Here is a 23,486-nt window from a genome sequence, read left to right on the forward strand (position 1 = left end):
CTTTTCTCCCATGCCTGTACTACCGATGGCTGTAGACTGGGCTGGGAGTGTGTGGATGACTGGGAAAGTGGTGCTGTGGGTGGAATTACAGTGGGTCTCTGGACAACAGGGCCAGAGGTTCTTCCACGGCGATCCTGGGAGGAAGCCGAACCAGCTGCGTGTGAGCTGGAGGAAGAGGCAACACGAGCTGAAGAGGTGGTAGCTGCCGCTGTTGGTTGGCCTAGCTCTTCAGTGTGTTTTTCTAACTCCGCCGGGTGCCTGGTGCGCACATGTTTCCACATGTTGGAGGTATTGAGGTTGCTGACATTTCGACCTCTTTTGACTTTTTGATGACCCACCTTGCATCTGACATAGCAAATGTCATCTGCAACTGTGTCAAAAAAGGACCAGGCACTGCAAGTCTTGGGAGCGCCCTTTTTGGCTTTTGGAAGAGACATGCTCCTAACGGGTGCCAAAGCGGAGGCTGCAGGATCCGCAGTCTTCCCCCTCCCTCTCCCTCTTTGGGCCGTACGGGGAATCTCTTCCTCAGAGCTGCTCCCACCACCTTCCTGTCCCTCACGCCAAGATGGGTCAAGGACCTCATCATCTACACTACCCTCTGCCCCCAACTGCTCCTCCTGGGTAGTCTCAGCAGCAGAGCACGCACCAGTAAGTGGCACCTGAGTATCATCATCAGCTGGTGCGGCCTGCGATGTGGTGACCGGAGCCACTGGCCCACCCGCCTCTTCAGAGGAAGAGAGAAAAAGCTGTTGGGCATCACTGCACCCTGCCTCTTCTTCCATTTCTCCAATGCTGCTTGGCTGGCCCCCTGTTTCCAAGCCAAGAGATTCAGAGAACAGAAGTAGAGACGGCTCCTGCCCTGGGCTCTCTGTCTGCCTGGGCAATTTGGCAGGTGGTGAAGAGACAGATGGCTGCTCTCCAGTGCTCTGTGTCTGAGAGGATGTGGCACTAATTGAAGTTGATGCATTAGCTGCCATCCATCCGACAACGGCTTCAGCAGCAGCGGTGTACGGCGCTCTGACACAAAGCTGCGCATGAACGACTGTTGCCTGGTGAAAGTGGGTGCTGATGAGTCACCGGTGCCCGCAGCAGGCACAGAATCCCCACGTCCCCTCCCTGCTCTGCACCCACGCCCACGTGCCTTACTCACTGCCTTCTTCATCTTGGTTGACTGATAAAGATAAGCAGAAAAGTACTAACGGCTTTGTGTGCTTATTCCTGAACAACTCCTCCTAACAGGTATAAGAAACACTAATTTTCTAAAGTGTGGACTAGACTTTAATATGAGCTAATGTGGCCTACACAAATGTAAAGTGGTGTAACTGGTGTGTTTGGTGAAATTTATTATTTATTTATTTTTTGGGGGCTGAACTGACAACGGATAGAGCTGCAGTCACACGGAGACCGTGCAGACAGCCGTAAACGGCGCTGCAAGGCCCAAAAACCCTCCTCTACGTTATCCTATCTAGTGTTTTTCCACAAATTAGCTGGAGACGGGTGGAAAGACACTAATAGGAATTTTTTGAAAAAATGTGCAGCAGCCTGCACTACTTAAAACAAAATGAAAATTGATTTGGCGGTATGACGCAGTGAACAACCCTGAGCTGGAGACAACCAGGCTATGGCTGCTCACAGACTACAGGGCGAGCTGCAGTCACACGGAGACCGTGCAGACAGCCGTAAACGGCGCTGCAAGGCCCAAAAACCCTCCTCTACGTTATCCTATCTAGTGTTTTTCCACAAATTAGCTGGAGACGGGTGGAAAGACACTAATAGGAATTTTTTGAAAAAATGTGCAGCAGCCTGCACTACTTAAAACAAAATGAAAATTGATTTGGCGGTATGACGCAGTGAACAACCCTGAGCTGGAGACAACCAGGCTATGGCTGCTCACAGACTACAGGGCGAGCTGCAGTCACACGGAGACCGTGCAGACAGCCGTAAACGGCGCTGCAAGGCCCAAAAACCCTCCTCTACGTTATCCTATCTAGTGTTTTTCCACAAATTAGCTGGAGACGGGTGGAAAGACACTAATAGGATTTTTTTGAATAAATTAGCAGCAGACTACACTACTTGGAAAAAAAAAAAAGGACAGTATGAGGCAATGAACCACCCTCCCTGAACTGAATACAACCAGCTATGGATGGCCTATGTGGCTGCACTCAGACTAGAGAGTGGGCTGCACTCACACACACACACACACACACACACAGACCTTGCAGATCGCTGTGAAAACAGCGCTACAAGGCAAAAGCAAGGTGAATAGTAGGTGAACACAGTGGTTGCTAAATTAGCCTTTGGAAAGCACAAAGAAGCAAATCGCTATCTCTAAACTGGCCCTCAGTCAGCAAACAGCGTCCTGTCACTAACTGAATTCACAGCAGAGTGATCGCAAAATGGCGCCAGCGACTTTTAAACTGCATCATGACATCATTTCAGCAGCCAATCACAGCCATGCCAGTAGTTTCATGCCCTCCATGCTGAACAGGATGTGCCCACACTTGAAATCATTCTCATTGGCTGAATTTCTGCATTTTGAATCTGGGAACTTCCGATTCCGGTATCCAATACGCGGCAAGTATCGGAATCCCGGTATCGGAATTCCGATACCGCAAGTATCGGCCGATACCCGATACTTGCGGTATCGGAATGCTCAACACTATTTATTACTATTGGATTAATAATAGATAGGCATCTTATTGACGCCTCTCCGTTATTAACCCAGCTTGATGTCACCTTACAATAGCAAGGTGACATTAACCCCTTATTACCCCATATCCCACCGCGACACGGGAGTGGGAAGAGAGGGCTAAATGCCGGAATTGGCGCATCTTCCGGGGCGGCTGCAGACTAGTATTTGTAGCTGGGGGGGCCAATATCCATGACCCCTCTCTAAGCTATGAATATCAGCCCGCAGCTGTCTGCATAGCCTTTCTGGCTATAAAATATAGGGGGACCCCACGTCATTTTTTTGGGGGGTCCCCCTATTTTAATAGCCAGTAAAGGCTACGCAGACAGCTGCGGGCTGATATTCATAGCAGGCTACAGATATTGGTACCCGGCCGTCAGCTTTCCCCCTCTGGTGCAGAAAATTGCGCGGGAGCCCACGCCGTTTCGCTTTTTTTAAAAAAATTCAATGCTCATTAAGGCCTCTTTCACACTTGCGTCGGTACGGGTCCTTCGCAATGCGTCGGGCCGACTTACCAATGCACGTTGTGAAATTTGTGCACGACGTGGGCAGCGGATGCAGTTTTTCAACGCATCCGCTGCCATTCTGAAGTCCAGGGAGGCCACATTGGGTGATGATGAGGAACAGGAAGAAGAGGATGAGGACAAGCAGGAACAGTATTTTTTGCTCTGCGCTACAAAGGGGACTCCCAATCCCAGCTTCATGCTTGTCCAGCATGGATGACCTGAAGAGGAGGAGGAGGCAATGCATCATGAGATTACTATTCATCCTAGTGGGGACACTGAACATTTGACTCTTTGTAGTCTGCCACACAATGCAGAGTTCATGTCCAGATGCCTTTCCCCAGACCCTCGCGTGAAAGACATTTTGTCCACCATGAAATAGTGGCTGTGCACCTTTCTTGACCGACGGTACAAGGAGAAATTTGCTTCTCTAATGTCTGAAGTAGACGTGCCATTCTCAGTGCATGCATGGCAGAGGGCAGTAGTGGAAGACTTGCTCAAAAGATTACCCTCAGACATCACTGGTGGCAGAGGTACTGAGTCTTTTTGCCCACAAGGATTACAGGGGAGGGCCACAAGCACTAGAGGGAAACGTCCACCAACTGGGCCATTTTCATGTGACTATCTGTGGGTGTATCTATGACAAGGAGGGAGAAGTTGGCCAAGGTGGTGAAGGACTACTTAAGTGACCACACCAGCATCTTTCCTGATTTTTAAGTGCCCTTTAACTATTGGTTGTCCAAGCTGCACACTTGGCCCTACCTCTCCTTGTATGCCTTGGAGGTGCTGCCATGGCCAGCCGCAAGTGTGTTGTCTGAGCAGGTTTTTAGTTCAGCAGGTGCAATCATAACGGATGGGCACACACAGCTGTCAATGGAAAATGCAGACAGGCTGACTGGTCTAAAATTCAACAAGGGCTGGATTTCCACCTACTTTGTAAGCCCTACAGATCACAGCAACGCTATGTAAATGCAAGCCAAATGGAAGTTGTGTTAACGTCCATCCCTTACCATCCAAAACCATTTTGTTCAGGAAATCATCTCCTCCTCCTGCTTCTGCAACAAGTACTTAGTATTCATCTATGTATACCCTACTTGGATATTGTTTTGTACTTTCATTGTGCAAGAGTGAAATTTTTACTCTCTATCTCTACCACTTGGAATAACCTGCTTAGTGCATTGTGATTTCCCCATCATAGTATCTTTCAGCTGGTCTGAGAGAAACCCCTTGGCTAATTTTTTGAAACCTTTGCACATTGTGTAATGGTGATACATGTACTTTCTACCTCTACCTCTTGTAATAACTGCTAAGTGTATTGTGATGTCCCCATCAAAGCATCTTTCAGCTGGTCTGAGAGAGACCCCTTGGCTAATTTTGTGAAAACTTTTCATATTGTGCAATGGTGAAACTTATACTCTCTATCTCTATCTTTTGCAATAACTGCGAAGTGTATTGTGATGTCCCCATGACGGTGTCTTTAGTGTGTTTGATACAGACCCCTTGAGTAATTTTTTGCACATTGTACAATGGTGAAACTTGTACTACCTATATCTACCGATTGTAATAACTGCAAAATGTATTGTGAGGTTCCATCACAGTCTCTTTCAGCATGCATGATACAGACTAGTTGGGTAATTTTTGGATAACTTTTGAGATTCTGCAATGGTGAAACTTATACTTCCCCACCATGGTCTTTTTCAGCATGTCTGATACAGACCTACCAGATGGAGAACCAACTTGGAGTCTCCACATTTCAAAAAATTATTGTCGCACACCACTAAAGTGTCAATTTCCACAGAGTAGAACCAGTATAATAGGTCTCTGACACACTTTCCACTACAGGCAACCCACCAGATGGAGACCCAACTTGGGGTTTCCACATTTACAAAAAATGTTTGGAACATCAGCAGCAGTGGCAACAGCATGCACAGAAGACATGACAAAAATGGCACAGACTGCAATAACGCAAGATCTATACATGACATTGCACTAGGGTGCAAAAGTCATCGGACATCCATGACTTGTTTATTTTAGTGAAAGTTAAGCAGTCTAGAATTTTAGGGGACAGCCGAATGTGCTTATCCATCAGGACACCACTAGCAGCACTGAAGACACATTCTGAGAGAATGCTGGCTGCCAGGCATGAAAAAATCTCCAAGGTGTAACAGGCGAGCTCATGCCACTCTTCCATGTCTGAAGACCAAAATATAAAAAGGGTCCAACCCCCTGATGATATTGATATTGAACTTGAGATACCGCTAAACCATCCTCTCCAGTTGTTCACAGCGTGACAGACTTGTATTCTGTTCTACTGATGCATGGGCTGGTCTAAAAAATGTGTTAAATGACTCACAGAAATTGCTTATGCCACTTACACTGCTGCTGATCATGTTTTGGCAATGATGCCTTGACATTCCCGGGGATGGAAGTCTACAATAGAGTGCACACTCTGTGTCTCACTGCTATCTTTGGTAAAACCACTCTTAAGATTGTCTCCAAGCGTATTTCGGTACTCCAGCATGCACACATCCCTTTCCAGGGGGGAAGCAACTGGCTAAATTTACTCTTGTACGGAGGATCTGACAGGTTGGCAAGCCAGAGGTAACACTTTATCTAACCCTAAGAATACGGGCATCATGATGAAGATAATGCAGCATGAAGGTGCTAATGTGCCAGGTGCTTCCATGAGCTCCAAGTCCATGCTGTGCTGGTGGTGGAGTAAGGGTACTGTCACACAGTGCCATTTTCATCGCTACAACGGTACGATTCGTGACGAACTAGCGATATCCATACGATATCGCAGTGTCTGACACGCAGCAGCGATCAGGGACCCTGCTGAGAATCGTACGTCGTAGCAGATCGTATGGAACTTTCTTTCGTCTCTTGATCACCCGCCGACATCGCTGGATCGTTGTGTGTGACAGCGATCCAGCGATGTGTTCGCTTGTAACCAGGGTAAACATCGGGTAACTAAGCGCAGGGCCGCGCTTAGTAACCCGATGTTTACCGTGGTTACCAGCGTAAACGTAAAAAAAACAAACAGTACATACTCACATTCCGGTGTCTGTCCCCCGGCGTCTCAGCTTCTCTGCACTGTGAGCGCCTGCCAGCCGGAAAGCGGGCACAGCGGTGACGCGGTGACGTTACCGCTGTGCTTTCCGGTTATGGTGCTTACACAGTGGAGAGAAGCAGAACGCCGGGGGACAGACACCGGAATGTAAGTATGTACTGTTTGTTTTTTTTACGTTTACGCTGGTAACCAGGGTAAACATCGGGTTACTAAGCGCGGCCCTGCGCTTAGTAACCCGATGTTTACCCTGGTTACCCGGGGACTTCGGCATCGCTCCAGCGCCGTGATTGCACAGTGTGACCGCAGTCTACGACGCTGGAGCGATAATCATACGACGCTGCGACGTCACGAATCGTGCCGTCGTAGCGATCAAAATTGCACTGTGTGACAGTACCCTAACACTCAAGATTGCTTCCTCTATCCCCTCCTACAAACCATGGAAAACAGAGAGCTTATCATAATCCTCTTTATCTCCTGACTGTTGGGTGTCCATCACCTTGCTCTCTCAGGCAGTACAAGAAATGTGGTGCACTCTGTATAGAAAAAAAGGTGCAGGCTGAACCAAAATCACAATGTCTTATAGAATCACCTTGCTCTCCTCAATTTGTTCCTCGGCTCCTGCATGTTCACTAACAGTTTAGAAATTTGAGATACTGTAATTTCCTCCACATCCTCCTCTGCTTCTAACTCTTCCTCTAGGACCATCACCTCCTCATGCAGAATATTCAAAGTGTGCTCCAGCATGTAAATGACTGGAATAGTGATGTTGATGATGGCATCATCAGCGCTAACCATCTTAGTAGTCAATTCAAAACTGTGCAGAAGGGTGCTGAGGTCCTTCACCTGTGCCCACTATGCAAGAATGATTTGCACCATGTCTGGACAGCAGTGACCCAAGCTATACAAAAGGACATACTGCACCAGGGCTTATCGTTGCTGCCACAGTGGCTGCAACATATGCACAGACGAATTCCGCCATGTTGGCACATTGCAAATCAAATGGTTAACCGGTAGGCTGAAAGACCTCTGTAGCAATGGTGACCTGGGTCGTGCAGTCGGCAGACGTGAGTACACAGCGACTGTACTTTCTGCAGCAGCGCATCGGGGCAGGGATAGTGGTGGAGAAAATTCTTTACTAACAGATTGAAGACGTCAGCCACTCAAGGCACATGGGTGAGGTTGCCACTGCATAGGGCTGCCACCAGGTTTGCACCGTTATAGCACACGGCCTTCCCTGGTTCCAATTTTAGTGGAGACAGCCATTGCTCTATCTCAGCCTGGATACCTGTCCACAACTCTTGAGCTGTGTGACTGTGATCTCCAAGGCACATTAATTTAAACACTGCCTGTTTGCAGTGAGCCATGGCTGTGCAGTATGGAGGTAGATTCTATATGCACTGTTGGAATACATGTCTGATTAAGGGAGAGTTTGAGGGAACAGGTGGAGGCCCTAGAGGAGGTGGAGGAGGCAGAAGCAGTAGAGTAAGTGTTAGATACAGAAGTTTGTCCTGCAAGCCTTGGGGATTCAAAGACTTGTGTAGCAGCCCCTTGACCACCTGCCACCACAGCCACCAGAGTCACCCAGTGCCCAGTCAGCAAGATGTAACGATGTGCACATGTTTGCTCATCCAGGTGTTAGTGGTGAAATGCACCCTGGCAGACATAGATTTTTTCATGTAATGGGTGATGTTGTTAGCAACATGCTGGTGTAGCGCAGGCACAGCTATCTTTGAGAATGGACAACTGGTACTAGGTGACTGCGATGGCCATCATCTTTTGAAAACCATCAGTATCCACAAGTCAGAAAGGCAGAATTTCCATTGCAAACAGGTTGGAGATGGTCGAGTTCAAGATCTTAACTTTGCTATGTGTAGGAAGAGACATTCTTTTATGTGACCACAACTATGGAACCAAGAGCTGGCTGCTGTGCTGAGATGGCAGAGTATGCAAAAGAGGACAAACTGCTGGACTGTGAGTGAGGTGCAGGCGGAGATGTTATGGTGGATTGAAAAAAATGTGTAGTGCTAGGTGACAAAAGCAGCAGTCATGTCTACTTCCATAACATCTGACTGGCTCTCACTCACCCCAGCTGTGGTGGGTAAACAATTGTAGTTTCTGCTGCTGGAAATCTGTGTGTGAACACTTGGAATGGTGATGGAAGAGGGAGAAGTAGCAAATGGGGTTGATGGGATGGCCTGTGGTTGGTGAGGCCCACTAGTCCACATTTTAGCGCAGTGTGATTCCCACAATAAGACATGTTGATCGTGCATGTGCCGATTCATGCATGTAGTTGTCAAATTATTGCCTCTACTGAGGTTTTTTTGCAAATGTAACAGAAAACATGTGTTGGGTCAAAAACGCCCAGGCTAGGCAACCCTTGCCACCCCTGCAAACAACACACTCGCAACTGGTGCTGGCATCAGGCAGAGTTGGGACTGAGAATGCATTGCTTGTCATAGTTGCGTCACTTCGTCTGTGTGGGAAACCGCAACATAACTTCCTCATCTTCCTCCTCCACCTCCTCTGCTGAGCTACTCAGCTGCATCTTCTCCACATCCGTCCTGTGAATCAATAAGATGACATTCAGCTCAAACTTTGAGAGAATGAGCTGAACATCATTAGAATAATCATCCTGATTCTCTTGCATGAGAGAACATATGGCGGTCTGACCGTAGCCTTAAAGAAGAACTACAGCAGTATGTTTATCCAGTAGCAACTCTGTGCAATTACTGCTAGCATTTGGGACGTTTTGAAAAGAGTTTTATTGCAAAATATGTAATTTGGATAAGCGATGTCAATTACATATATGATTCATTTTTATGAACAATGTATTAATAGTAGTGATGAGCGAGTATGCTCGTTACTCGAGTTTCTCCATGCATGCTGCATGATTTGCGGCTGCTAGACAGATGGAATACATGTGGGGATTGTCTAACAAACAGGCATTCCTCAGGCCGGTTTCACAAGTCAGTGGCTCCGGTACGTGAGGTGACAGTTTCCTCACGTACCGGAGCCACTGACACACGTAGACACATTGAAATCAATGCATCTGTGCAGATGTCATTGATTTTTTGCAGACCGTGTCTCCGTGTGCCAAACACGGAGACATGTCAGTGTTCGTGGGAGCGCACGGATTACACGGACCCATTAAAGTCAATGGGTCCGTGTAAAACACGTACCGCACACGGACGTTGTCCGTGTGCAGTCCGTCTGCCGTGCAGGAGACAGCGCTACAGTAAGCGCTGTCCCCCCACATGGTGCTGAAGCCGCCATTCATATCTTCTCTGCAGCAGCATTTGCTGTAGAGAAGATATGAATATTCCTTTTTTTTGTTTGTTTCTCGGGTTTAACATAAAGATCCCTGTCCCCACCCCCCTCCCACCCCCTGTGCGTCCGCCCGCTGTTATTAAAATACTCACCCGCCTCCCTCGCAGTGTCCTGTCCTGGCCGCAGCTTCTACTGTATGAGCGGTCACGTGGGGCCGCCATTACAGAAATGAATATGCGGCTCCACCCCTATGGGAGGTGGAGCCACATATTCATGACTGTAATCGGCGGCCCCACGTGACCGCTCATACAGTAGAAGGTGCGGCCAGGACAGGAAGCAGCGCCAGCGAGGGAGCCGGGTGAGTATTTTCTTAACAGCGGGCGGGCACACAGGGGGTGGGAGGGGGGTGGGGACAGGGATCTTTATGTTAAACTCGAGAAACAAAAAAAAAAAAGGATTATTCATATCTTCTCTACAGCAAACGCTGCTGCAGAGAAGATATGAATGGCGGCTTCAGCACCACGTGGGGGGGACAGCGCTTATCTCTAGCGCTGTCTCCTGCACGGTGCGTGTGGTACCCAGTCGGCACACGGGCAGCACACGTGTGCCGCACGTGTGCCACACTGATGTGCCACAGAAACGCATGGGCACACGGACACGGATAATTCCGGTACCGATTTTTCCGTTACCGGAATTATCTGGACGTGTGAGACTGGCCTCACATGTATTCAAGCTGTTTAGCAGCCGCAAATCATGCAGCTGCGTCGACATAAACTAAATCTCCGAGCACGCCAAAATACTCGGAGACAAGCCGAGCATGCTGGAAGAAACTCGAGTAACGAGCATACTCGCTCATCACTAATTAATACGTGTAATGCTTTATGGGAATAACCCTTTTAGTTGATAATGAATATAGTTTACTTTTTAATATTCTAATGTTGTGAATCACTACATATGAATGTATGTGAACCAGTGAACTATTCTAGATAAAACTAGATATTTACTGTGGGTAAACGAAGGGAACAATTTAAACTAACAGCATGTGGCATATGCAGGTGCATTCTGATGCTTAGCATGTTTCTTGAAAATGAACATTCAGACATGAACCTGGTCTGATAATTCCGCAGCACAGCTTCCTTCAAGTGCTGTTTCCAGAGTTTAGACAGTGGCACTCATCTCTTCATGTGACAGATTGAGGACAGCTTGCAGAGGCTGAATGACAGAAATATAGATAGCTCAGCTTCTGTAGATCTCCCTAGGATGCAATTCCCCTTAAAAAAAGTGTAATTGTCTCTAATCACTGTCCAACTCTATGGAGCCCCAAATAAGATAGCAGCTTGAGCCTTCTTTGAAAAGTAAAATGCTTTGAGGGAGCCACAGTAGGTAAAATGGAAAAAGTAAAAAAATATCCTTTCATCCCTAAAGGAAGTGCTTAAGTCAAGTTTCTTGAATATGATGGACGATTGGACTAACTATGTCTCCCCGTATTTTGTGCTTTTCATTTTACAGATCAGATTGCTCTGAACAACAAAACGATTGTGTGTCCCATGATAGATGTCATTGACCACAATCACTTTGGATATGAAGCTCAAGCAGGTGATGCCATGAGAGGAGCGTTTGACTGGGAAATGTACTACAAACGAATTCCAATTCCGCCAGAGCTACAAAGAACAGATCCCAGTGATCCATTTGAGTAAGTAGGATAAAAAGAAAAAATACAATGTACACCAGACAATACACCACAGCTATACCATACCTGACTCACAACTTGTTTATATGTAGCAGAGATGAACCTGCATGGAGGATAATGTTGTATATTACTAAAACTTATTATGATGTTATGGAATTCTATTTGCAGTTTTCAGAAAGATTAATTTGCTGCTTCATCTTATGAATTCATTACATAGGTGAACCAATGAATATTAAATATTAATCTTCATATTTGGCAAATCACTAAGTACTAACATAAAGGGCTCTGTAATTTTCTTGGTGTAGACTAGTGTATTGCAATGTAAGAAAATTAGAAATAAGAAAATCAATTTTGATGCAAATAGACTTTGAGTTGAAATAATTGCAGCGCTATGAAGATAGAGCATGGGATTGATACAAATAGTCTGTGAATAAGGGCTCGCTTATGCAAGTGAATAAATTGGATCAGTGCTATCTGATGCTTTATCAGATAACACTTGGACCAGTGTTATTCAATGGGGCAGTGCGGATGCCGATAGAATCTGTTGGTGAAAAAAATCGCAGCATGCTGAAATTTCACTTAGAAATCGGATGCCACTCACAAATTTAATCTATGGGTGCATGTAAAACATCAGACTGAACTTGGATGACATCTAAGTGCAGTCCGATTTCTGCAAATACACAGAATGGAGAAGATAGGATACATTTTTTCTTCATCTCCTCCTTAGGCCGGCCTCACACTAGCGAGTTTTACGGACGTATGAGCGCATAAACTACGTCCGTAAAATATGCATAACACACGGCCCAATGATTCCCTATGTCCCAGCTCCTATCTGCCGTATATTATGCATCCGTAATATACGGTTTTGTACGGCCGTAGAAAATCGCAGCATGCTGTGTTTGTCACCGTATTGCGCAAAAAAATCGCCAATGAAAGTCTATGGGGGTGAGAAAAATACGGATTCCACACGGACCAGAAGTGTGACTTGCGAGAAATACGCAGCGGTGTTAGTGAAAAGCCGGTAATTCAATTGCCGGCTTTTCATTTCTCCTTCACAAACCCGACATGATATGAGACATGGTTTACATACAGTAAACCATCTCATATCCCTTTTTTTTTGCATATTCCACACTACTAATGTTAGTAGTGTGTATGTGCAAAATTTGGGCACTGTAGCTTGTAAAATAAAGGGTTAAATGGCAGAAAAAATTGGCGTGGGCTCCCGCGCAATTTTCTCCGCCAGAGTGGTAAAGCCAGTGACTGAGGGCAGATATTAATAGCCTAGAGAGGGTCCATGGTTATTGGCCCCCCTGGCTAACAACATCTGCCCCCAGCCACCCCAGAAAAGGCACATCTGGAAGATGCGCCTATTCTGGCACTTGGCCACTCTCTTCCCACTCCCGTGTAGTGGTGGTATATAGGGTAATGAAGGGTTAATGTCACCTTGCTATTGTAAGGTGACATTAAGCCAGATTAATAATGGAGTGGCGTCAATTATGACACCTATCCATTATTAATCCAATTGTATGAAAGGGTTAAAAAAACACACACACATTATTAAAAAGTATTTTAATGAAATAAACACACAGGTTGTTTTAATATTTTATTGCTCTCTCAATCCACCTGAAGACCCTCGCTCTGAAAAATAATAAACCAACAATATACATACCTTCCGATGATCTGTCACGTCCCACGAAGTAAATCCATCTGAAGGGGTTAAATCATTTTACAGCCAGGAGCTGTGCTAATGCACTCGCTCGTGCCTGTAAACCCCCGGGTACTGAAAGGAAAGCTCGGTGATCTGTAGTTACCTTGAGTCGCGGTGAGGTGCCCTCTGCTGGATGTCCTCATGAACTGGAGCCTTGGAAAAGTTCCCACGCTCGAGTTCATATGAGGACATCCAGCAGAGGGCGCCTCACCGCAACTCAAGGTAACTACAGATCACCCAGCTTTCCTTTCAGTACCCGGGGTTTACAGGCAGGAGCGAGTGTTTTAGCACAGCTCCTGGCTGAAAAATGATTTAACCCCTTCAGATGGATTTACTTCGTGGGACATAACAACGAAAGGTATGGAATATTGTTGTTTGTTTTTTTAACTTTGTTTCAGGACAATGGTCTTCAGATGGATTAAGAGTCTAATAAAATATTACAACAACCTCTGTCTTTATTTCATTAAAGGACTTTGTAATAATGTGTGTGTGTTTTATTAACGATTTAGTACTATTGGATTATTAATGGATAGGTGTCATAATTGACGCCTCTCCATTATTAATCTGGCTTAATGTCACCTTACAATAGCAAGGTGACATTAACCCTTCATTACCCCATATCCCACCGCTGCAGGGAAGTGGGAAGAGAGTGGCCAAGTGCCAGAATAGGCGCATCTTCTAGATGTGCCTTTTCTGGGGTGGCTGGGGGCAGATGTTTGTAGCCAGGGGGGCCAATAACCATGGACCCTCTCTAGGCTATTAATATCTGCCCTCAGTCACTGGCTTTACCACTCTGGTGGAGAAAATTGCATTTTTTCTGCCATTTAACCCTTTATTTTACAAGCTACAGCGCCCAAATTTTGCACATACACACTACTAACATTAGTAGTGTGGAATATGCAAAAAAAAGGGGATATGAGATGGTTTACTGTATGTAAACCATGTCTCATATCATGTCGGGTTTGTGAAGGAGAAATGAAAAGCCGGCAATTGAATTACCGGCTTTTCACATATATCACGCTGAATTAAATATAAATACAGAATATATATATACTGTATATGTGTCTCAATGACATATATATACTGTATATATGTTTTAATGAACGTTTGAGACCATAAATCCATTAGATATCGGTTTTGCAAGCCTGCGAGAAAATATCGCAGTACGGATGCCATACGGATTACATACGAAGGATGCCATGCGCAAAATACGCTGACACACCCTGCCTACGGATGACATACGGATCACTATTTTGGGGACTTTTCTGCATATTACGGCCATAAAATACGGACCGTATTTTGATACGGTGAGTGTGAGGCCGGCCTTACTGTGTTCTATGGGTATCTCATCCAAGAGAATTGGATCACACTATAGTGACACTGGGAAGACACTCTGATCATAGTTTGAGCAGACTGTCATTAGCATAATCTACCCGATTCTCTCGGATGAGAGGATCTACGATCGTGTGAGCGAGCCCTAATGCATAAATTCATTTAATGGAATGAGAGAACAATGGTTCTCAGATACTAACTCTATGTGAATTGATCACACAGTGATATATATATATATATATATATATATATATATACAGTATATATATATGAAGCTGAGCACTTTTTAAAGCTGTCTATGAATTACATTTCTGTTTTTTTAATTCATACTATAACCAAGGGCAGAATAATTCTCTTAGTTATATTTTTTCAACTGAAGTAAAAACTGAAGTTCGATTGTGACAATGACAAGTGGTTAACATCAACTTTTTGAATTTATTTCACAATCAATTTTAAGAAGGATATATTTTTTGTGGCAAATACAAATCTCTACAGTACAGACTTTTAAATGTGAATGTCTACCTTTTTTGCTTTCTTGCTGTACTAGTTTAATCTTACACCCATATACACAACACAAATCTCTTCTCTCACCCTTTTCAGATTTATTTTTTTTAAACTAAAAATAAATATACATATACTGTATATAATACTTACCTGTGTTTCTAGCTCTGTCAGCTAGTGTTCACTGGCAATGATAACGGCTTTCTGAGGGCAAATCTATATGTGGAATTAGGCAAGGGAGCATTTCCAACACTTAGACAACTGTGAGCCAAATCATGGATATTAATGTTTATGATTGGAACTGCACATTGGGGTGCCGAGGTGGTGATTTCATTGTAGATGGCTGGTAGTGAAGTAGATAATAAAGAACAAAGCCAATATCTGACCAAAAAATATTCTAAAGGAAGAGCTGCTTCTTCTGTGAACAAAATCAGGAGCAGGCCATACTGGATCTATTGATGATGTACTACATCTTGCAGCAGGCAACCTGGAGTATGGGTTATTTAAAGATCTGTTGACAGCAGGGAATGATGGACTCTTTTGAAGAGGCAACAAAATTTGTTAGGACACTTGTGACATCCATAATGCAACCCCCCTCATATTTATCTTGGGAAAAAAACTTACCAGGACGCAATAGGGGAAAGAGGAAGAACGGCAACTTGTTCCTGTTCAATTCTGCCCATTTTCTGATGGGGATTTTCAAAGCTTATGTTGAAAGCAGCAGTATTTCTAGAAAGAGCAGTAGGAGGAAGAGAAGGAGCAGTAACAGTTTGATGTGTAAAGAGACAGACTTGGTAAAGGCAGGGGATGAGCCTGACAGTCAGATGGACTATGATGATGATAATGATGTCCATACTAAGTTACTGTCTCAGTGGAGTGATAACAGTGAAGCAACAGGGCTCTCAATTGTGCAGCTAAGAAAAATAAGCAGCATGAGATGACATAAAAATTGTTAATATCAAGCAAAGGAAAAATATTGGATAGCCACATTTTTAAACTCTCCATGTAACAGAAAAATTGAGGACATCTGACTTTCAAAAGATATTCCAAATTGACATACAGTATTACCAGAATAACATGTGTTACTTGCTCTAAGCGTTCGCTGAGCAGATGCCTGCCACTCACACAACTGACCACTAGACACAACTCTTCTTCACTTGTGTCAGCATTAGGACTCCAATAAGTAGACGGGAAAAACTAGGCAGAGTATCAATAATTATCCTGTGCCCTTACTGTTCACAATTATGGGAATGTAAGATTTTTTCTGTTAACTGAAAGACATTGCTTACACTATCATAGTATATACTATATGCATTAATGAATTATTGTTTATGCATGGGATTTTATTATGGATTAATAAAATTCCTTTTAGGGGATTTATGCTACGTGATTATGTAATTTTTCCTCAGGAAATCATATTTTTTTTGCCTCAATTGTATGTTTTTATTTATTTATTTTTTTACTTTAAATGACTTCTAAAGAATAACTGATTTAAAACAATATGTAAGATGAAATAGGGATTAGGGTGTATGTTGGATTTATAAATCAATCTTACTTTTTTATTGATGTTAAATTAATTCTTTTGAAGTTTGACTTATTTTTAATCATGTTTATAGAAGTTGAAACATCTATTTTTTGAAAGGCACACTACTTTATTTAGCATTAAAGTATGTTACATCAAGACAGCAGTCAAAAGAAATTGTTTAATATATGAGGTTGTCTTTCTGGCAACTTTCTAAATGACAGTCTGTTAATGAATTACTCCAGATGATGCAAGTTTATGTTGTTGTGCCATGTTGGAGATTTGGAGTAAGAAGCACATCAATTCGACTTTCACAAAATCCATTAATCCTCATCCTGACCTTGTTTATTTCAATTACCCAGCACTTTACTGCAAATGGCAAATCTTTATAAGGCAAATTTCATTTTCTTTTACTTCAATGTGGTAAACATAAGGACAAACTTCTTACTTATTATCTAACAGTGTAGATGCATAGTGCTACATGCTACCTAAGTAAATAATTCATGATACACAGTACAGACCAAAAGTTTGGACACACCTTCCCATTTAAAGATTTTTCTGTATTTTCATGACCATGAAAATTGTACATTCACACTGAAGGCATCAAAACTATGAAATAACATATGTGGAATTACATACTTAACAAAAAAAGTGTGAAACAACTGAAAATATGTCTTATATTCTAGGTTCTTCAAAGTAGCCACCTTTTGCTTTGATGACTGCTTTGCACACTCTTGGCATTCTCTTGATGAGCTTCAAGAGGTAGTCACCGGGAATAGTTTTCAATTCACAGGTGTGCCCTGTCAGGTTTAATAAGTCGGATTTCTTGCCTTATAAATGGGGTTGGGACCATTAGTTGTGTTGTGCAGAAGTCTGGTGGATACACAGCTGATAGTCCTACTGAATAGACTGTTAGAATTTGTATTATGGCAAGAAAAAAGCAGCTAAGTAAATAAAAACCAGTGGCTATCATTACTCTAAGAAATGAAGGTCAGTTAGTCCAAAAAATTGGGAAAACTTTAAAAAGTGTCCCCAAGTGCAGTGGCAAAAACCATCAAGCGCTACAAAGAAACTGGCTCACATGAGGACCGTCCCAGGAAAGCAAGACCAAGAGTCACCTCTGCTTCTGGGGAAAAGTTTATCCTAGTCACCAGCCTCAGAAATCACAGGTTAACAGCAGCTAAGATTAGAGACCAGGTAAATGCCACACAGAGTTCTAGAAGACAAATCTCTACAACAACTGTTAAGAGGAGACTTTCTGCAGCAGGCCTTCATGGTAAAATAGCTGCTAGGAAACCACTGCTAAGGACAGGCAACAAGCAGAATAGACTTGTTTGGGCTAAAGAACACAAGGAATGGACATTAGACCAGTGGAAATCTGTGCTTTGGTCTGATGAGTCCAAATGTGAGATCTTTGGTTCCAACCACCGTGTCTTTGTGCGATGGAGAAAAGGTGTACGGATGGACTCTACATGTCTGGTTCCCACCGTGAAGCATGGAGGAGGAGGTGTGATGGTGTGGGGGTGCTTTACTGGTGACACTGTTGGGGATCTGTTCAAAATTGAAGGCATACTGAACCAGTATGGCTACCACAGCATCTTGCAGCGGCATGCTATTCCATCCAGTTTGTGTTTAGTTGGACGATCATTAATCTTTCAACAGGACTATGACCCCAAACACACCTCCAGGCTGTGTAAGGGCTATTTGACAAAGAAGGAGAGTGATGGGGTGCTACGCCAGATGACCTGGCCTCCACAGTCACCAGACCTGAACCCAATCGAGATGGTTTGGGGAAGCTGGACCACAGAGTGAAGGCAAAAGGGCCAACAAGTGCTAAGCATCTCTGGGAGCTCCTTCAAGATTGTTGGTAGACCATTCCCGGTGACTACCTCTTGAAGCTCATCAAGAGAATGCCAAGAGTGTTATGATCTGGTGGCCTAAGAGCAGCATGAGACGTACTCTGGAGAAGGTGGTACCTGTACTGACCGCAGACCCTGAACTTAACACCGCAACTAGAAGTAGCCGTGGAATGTACCTATCACTCCCTAGATATCTCGACACAGCCGGAGGACTATTTACCCCTAGAGATAGAAAAGGGAAAACTATCTTGCCTCAGAGAAAATTCCCAAAGGATAGACAGCCCCCACAAATATTGACTGTGAGAGGAGAGGGAAAAAAACATACACAGACTGAAATCAGAATTTAGCAAAGGAGGCCACTTCTAGCTTAATAGAAAGGATAGGACAGAGTACTATGCGGTCAGTATTAAAACACTAGAAAATATCCACCACAGAAAATACAAAATCTCCACAGCTAACTAAAGATATGGAGGGTATATCTGCATCTCCAGAGACACCAGCTTGGATAAACAAATCCTTATACAGACCAAGCTGGACAAGACAAAAACATGGAAAAGAACTGAACAATAAGGCCACAGCATGTGCAAAGGCTGCAAGGGGAAACCAGAACGTCTGGCAAATTCTAAGTCCATTAAGTTTAGAGCAGCGCCTGAATCCACAAATGCCATGACAGAAAATGACGATAATGAGCAGATCAGGGTCACAGATAACAGAAAGTTAGGTTGTACAGTACTGATGGTAACAGAACTAGCGATTCTCTTGGTACGCTTAGGGCAATCAGAAATAACATGAGCAGAATCGCCGCAGTAAAAACACAACCTATTCTGACGTCTGAATCCTTGTCGTTCAGCTCTAGACACAATCCTATCACACTGCATAGGCTCAGGACTCCGCTCGGAAGACAATGCCACAGTGTGCACAACTCTGCGCTCGCGCAAGCGCCGATCAATCTGAATGGCCAGAGACATAGAACGACTCAGACCAGCAGGCGTGGGGAACCCCACCATAACATCTTTAACGGATTCAGAAAGACCCTTTCTGAAAATTGCCGCCAAGGCATCCTCATTCCATTTAGTCAGTACAGACCATTTTCTAAATTTCTGGCAATATGATTCTGCCGCTTCTTGACCCTGACACAGGGCCAACAAGGTCTTCTCAGCATGATCCACTGAATTAGGTTCATCATACAATAACCCAAGCGCCTGAAAAAAGGTGTCTACATTAAGCAACGCTGGATTCCCAGGTTCCAGGGCAAATGCCCAATCCTGGGGGTCACCACGCAGCAGAGATATAACAATTTTAACCTGCTGGATGAGATCACCAGAGGAACGGGGTTTCAGAGCAAAAATCAGTTTACAGTTATTTTTAAAGCTCAAAAATTTGGACCTGTCCCCAAGAAACAAATCAGGAGTTGGAATTCTAGGCTCTAAAACCGGAGTCTGAACGATATAATCGGAAATACCCTGTACTCTAGCAGCAAGTTGATCCACACGAGAAGCCAATCCCTGAACATCCATACCAGCGCCGAACTCCTGAGCCACCCAGAGGTAAAGAGGGAAGAAAAAAAAAAAAACACAACAGACTACAGAAAAAAAATGGCTCAGCACTTTCCTTCCCTTCTTCTGAGATGCGGTTAACTCATTATTGGCAAGTTGTACTGTTATGATCTGGTGGCCTAAGAGCAGCATGAGACGTACTCTGGAGAAGGTGGTACCTGTACTGACCGCAGACCCTGAACTTAACACCGCAACTAGAAGTAGCCGTGGAATGTACCTATCACTCCCTAGACATCTCGACACAGCCAGAGGACTAATTACCCCTAGAGATAGAAAAGGGAAAACTATCTTGCCTCAGAGAAAATTCCCAAAGGATAGACAGCCCCCCACAAATATTGACTGTGAGAGGAGAGGGAAAAAATATACACAGACTGAAATCAGAATTTAGCAAAGGAGGCCACTTCTAGCTTAATAGAAAGGATAGGACAGAGTACTATGCGGTCAGTATTAAAACACTAGAAAATATCCACCACAGAAAATACTAAATCTCCACAGCTAACTAAAGATATGGAGGGTATATCTGCATCTCCAGAGATACCAGCTTGGATAAACAAATCCTTATACAGACCAAGCTGGACAAGACAAAAACATGGAAAAGAACTGAACAATAAGGCCACAGCATGTGGACAGCAAAAATCAAGGCCAGAACTTATCTTTGTTGAAATGAACAGCAAAGCAGGAGAGAGCAGGCAGGGATGTGAATCCTCCAGGAACAATGGACAACTGGCACTGACTAAAGGGTCAAGCAAGGCTAAATAGCCCAGTCAGGATTGCAAAAACTTGACACACCTGATGAATGCTGCGATCCAGAGACAGCAGCACTACCACTTATAACCACCGGAGGGAGCCCAAGAGCAGAATTCACAACACAAGAGTGTGCAAAGCAGTCATCAAAGCAAAAGGTGTCTACTTTGAAGAACCTAGAATATGAGACATATTTTCAGTTGTTTCACACTTTTTTGTTAAGTATATAATTCCACATGTGTTAATTCATAGTTTTGATGCCTTCAGTGTGAATGTACAATTTTCATAGTCATGAAAATACAGAATGATCTTTAAATGAGAAGGTGTGACCAAACTTTTGGTCTGTACTGTATATATACACATATGTATATACACTATATACAGTTGAAACCAGAAGTTCACATACACTATATAAAAAGACACATATGCATGTTTTTCTCAAAATCTGACATGAAATCAGAATGCTATATTTTTCGGATTATAAGATGCACTTTTTTCCTTCAAATTTGGAGGGAAAATAGGTGTGTGTCTTATAATGCAGATATACCTTACCTACTGCAGGCTGGGATGAGGGGGTGTTCGGATGTGCGGTGCAGCACGGCGCTGCGGGTGTCTGGTGCTGCGTGTGTCTGGTGCTGTGGGGGCTCTACCGACATCTTGTGAAAGCCCAGAACCCCCACAGTAACATGGTTTCCTATGTGGTGGACTGGACTCTTTGAAAATGGCTGCCGGCCGGGAGCAGCGCATGTGCAGATGGAGATATCAGCACCAAGATCTCGGGAGATGAGATCTCAGCACTGAGATCTCATCTCCCGAGATCTTGGTGCCGAGATCTCCTTTTGTAATTAAAAGGGAAAGGCATGCACTCTGTTGGAGTGAAGCTGGAGCAGGCTGAACCTGGAAAGGATCCAGTAAATTCATAGATTTGGACAAACAACCGCACTCCGACCATGTATTCAGATTGCATCAGAAGTGTGAAGTATTTATTGAGTAACACCACAGTGGTCAATAGAGTTCTGAGGTAACGTTTCAACCCTTTGGGTCTTTATTAAACCTCACTTAATGAGTAGAGAGTGATGGAAGAGAGAGGGGGACACTTGTCCGATGGATTTATTGGTGTTACTCAATAAATACTTCACACTTCTGATGCAATCTGAATACATTGTATGAGTGCGGTTGTTTGTCGAGATCTCCATTTGCACATGCACCACCCCTGGCCAGCAGCAATTTTCCTGGAGTCCAGTCCACCGCATAGGAAACCATGTCACTGCGGGGGCTCTAGGCTTTCACAAGATGTTGGCAGCGCCGGACACCCACAGCACCGAACACTGGCAGCGGCACGTCAAACACCCCTCATCCCCGCCTGTGGCCTGCAGCAACACTCCACTTTTGCCTCCTCTAGTGGTGACCCTGGAACCCCGCTTCACAACAGCCACCACCCTCGGTAAGCAATAAGATGCATGGATTATAAGAAGCACTACTATTTTATTAAAAAACATTGTTTTTCCTATTTTTCTCCTCAAATCTTGGGGTGAGTCATATAATTCACAAAATAAGGTAAACCTTTCCTGTTTTAGGTCAATTAGGATTACCATAATTATTAATATTTGCCAAATGCCAGAATAATGAGAGGGAGAATGTTTTAAGACATTTTTCTTACTGCAAAGTCAAAAGTTTACATACACTAAGATTCCTATGCCTTTAAACAATTCTGGACTGCCCATATGATGATGTCATGTGTTTGGAAGCTCGTGATAGGTTTTTTGGCAACATCTTCATTAAATAAAGACACACCTGTGGATGTAATTTAATGCACACCTGAAACACATTGCTTCTTTGTGCAGCATCAGCATCATGGGAAAGTCTAAAGAAATCAGCCAAGATATCAGGAAGACAATGGCAGACTTGCACAAGTCTGGCTCATTCTTGTGTGCAATTTCAAGATACTTGAAGGTGCCTCATTTATCTGTATAATTATACACAAGTGCAAACTAATATTAATTATAATATTAATAATTATGGTAATCCTAATTCACCTAAAACAGGAAAGGTTTATTTAGTTTTCATGTCAGTTATTGAGAAAAACATGCATGTGTGTCTTTTTGTATATAGTATGTAAACTTCTAAGTTTACAGTATATATAGATATCTAGATATATAGATATATAAATATAGACACAGGGGTAAGGCAGTTGCTTGAGTGGCATTTCAATGCAACAAGGTAATTTTTGTTGCAAGAAAAAAACTTTCTTTTACCTTTACGCTGGGTTAAAAATCTGGTCTAAGGTGGCATTTGTGGGATCACATTTAGAGGAGAAAGTGTTGGCTTGGGTAAATCCACTATGGGAACGTGATGATCCCATAACCTCTCAATTATCCACTTTTTTGGAGACCTTTCACAAGGTTTTTGACTAACTTGGTTGCATAACTTCAGATACAGAATCCCTTTTTAATATCCTCCAAGGCACACTTACTGTTGGGCAATACGCCATTCGTTTCAGGATGCTAGCTTCAGAATTGGGTTGTAATAACGAGGTGCTGGTTGGGGATTTTTGAAGGGGCTTGTTGGGTCGTGTCAAGTATGAACTTGCTGCTCATGATATTCCTACCTCTTTAGAAGATTTAATCTCTCTGGCTATGTGCATTGACTTAAGTTTTCAAGAGCATTTGCGCGGGTCTGTTAGAGAGCGGAAGGTTAATCGTACCTCTCCTATCAGCTATAGGCCTTCCAGTCCTCAGCTTTCTGGGTCATCTCCCTCCTTACCCATGCCTGAACCAATGCAAGTGGATCAGGTCAAGATGGTGGAGCAGCATTGGAAGGGAAGAGTCACGCAAGGGCTATATTTCTATTGTGGCAGCGCCTCACGCTTACTTCGTTCTTGTCCTTGAATCTGGGAAACTCTTCCACCTAAGTCTGGTAGGAGAGGCCTTCCTAGTTGAACATGATTCCTCTCTGCCTCTGACTCTTTTGGTCCAAATTAATTTTGGTCTCAAGCAATTCTCGGAGCTGTCTTATGTGGATTCGGGTGCGGCAGGTAACTTCATA

General features: G+C 43.9%; 1 protein-coding gene across 1 annotated transcript in view; it reads left to right on the forward strand.

Annotated features, from left to right (window-relative positions):
- GALNTL6 (polypeptide N-acetylgalactosaminyltransferase like 6) overlaps positions 1-23,486 on the forward strand; it is a 2,887,171-nt gene that overhangs the window by 2,015,413 nt on the left and 848,272 nt on the right. Inside the window, exon 6 of the mRNA XM_077279504.1 lies at positions 11,039-11,222. Within this exon, the coding sequence (XP_077135619.1) occupies positions 11,039-11,222 (184 nt within the window). The remainder of the gene's footprint in view (positions 1-11,038; positions 11,223-23,486) is intronic.

Source organism: Ranitomeya variabilis, chromosome 1 (assembly GCF_051348905.1).
Source record: "Ranitomeya variabilis isolate aRanVar5 chromosome 1, aRanVar5.hap1, whole genome shotgun sequence".
NCBI lineage: Eukaryota > Metazoa > Chordata > Amphibia > Anura > Dendrobatidae > Ranitomeya > Ranitomeya variabilis.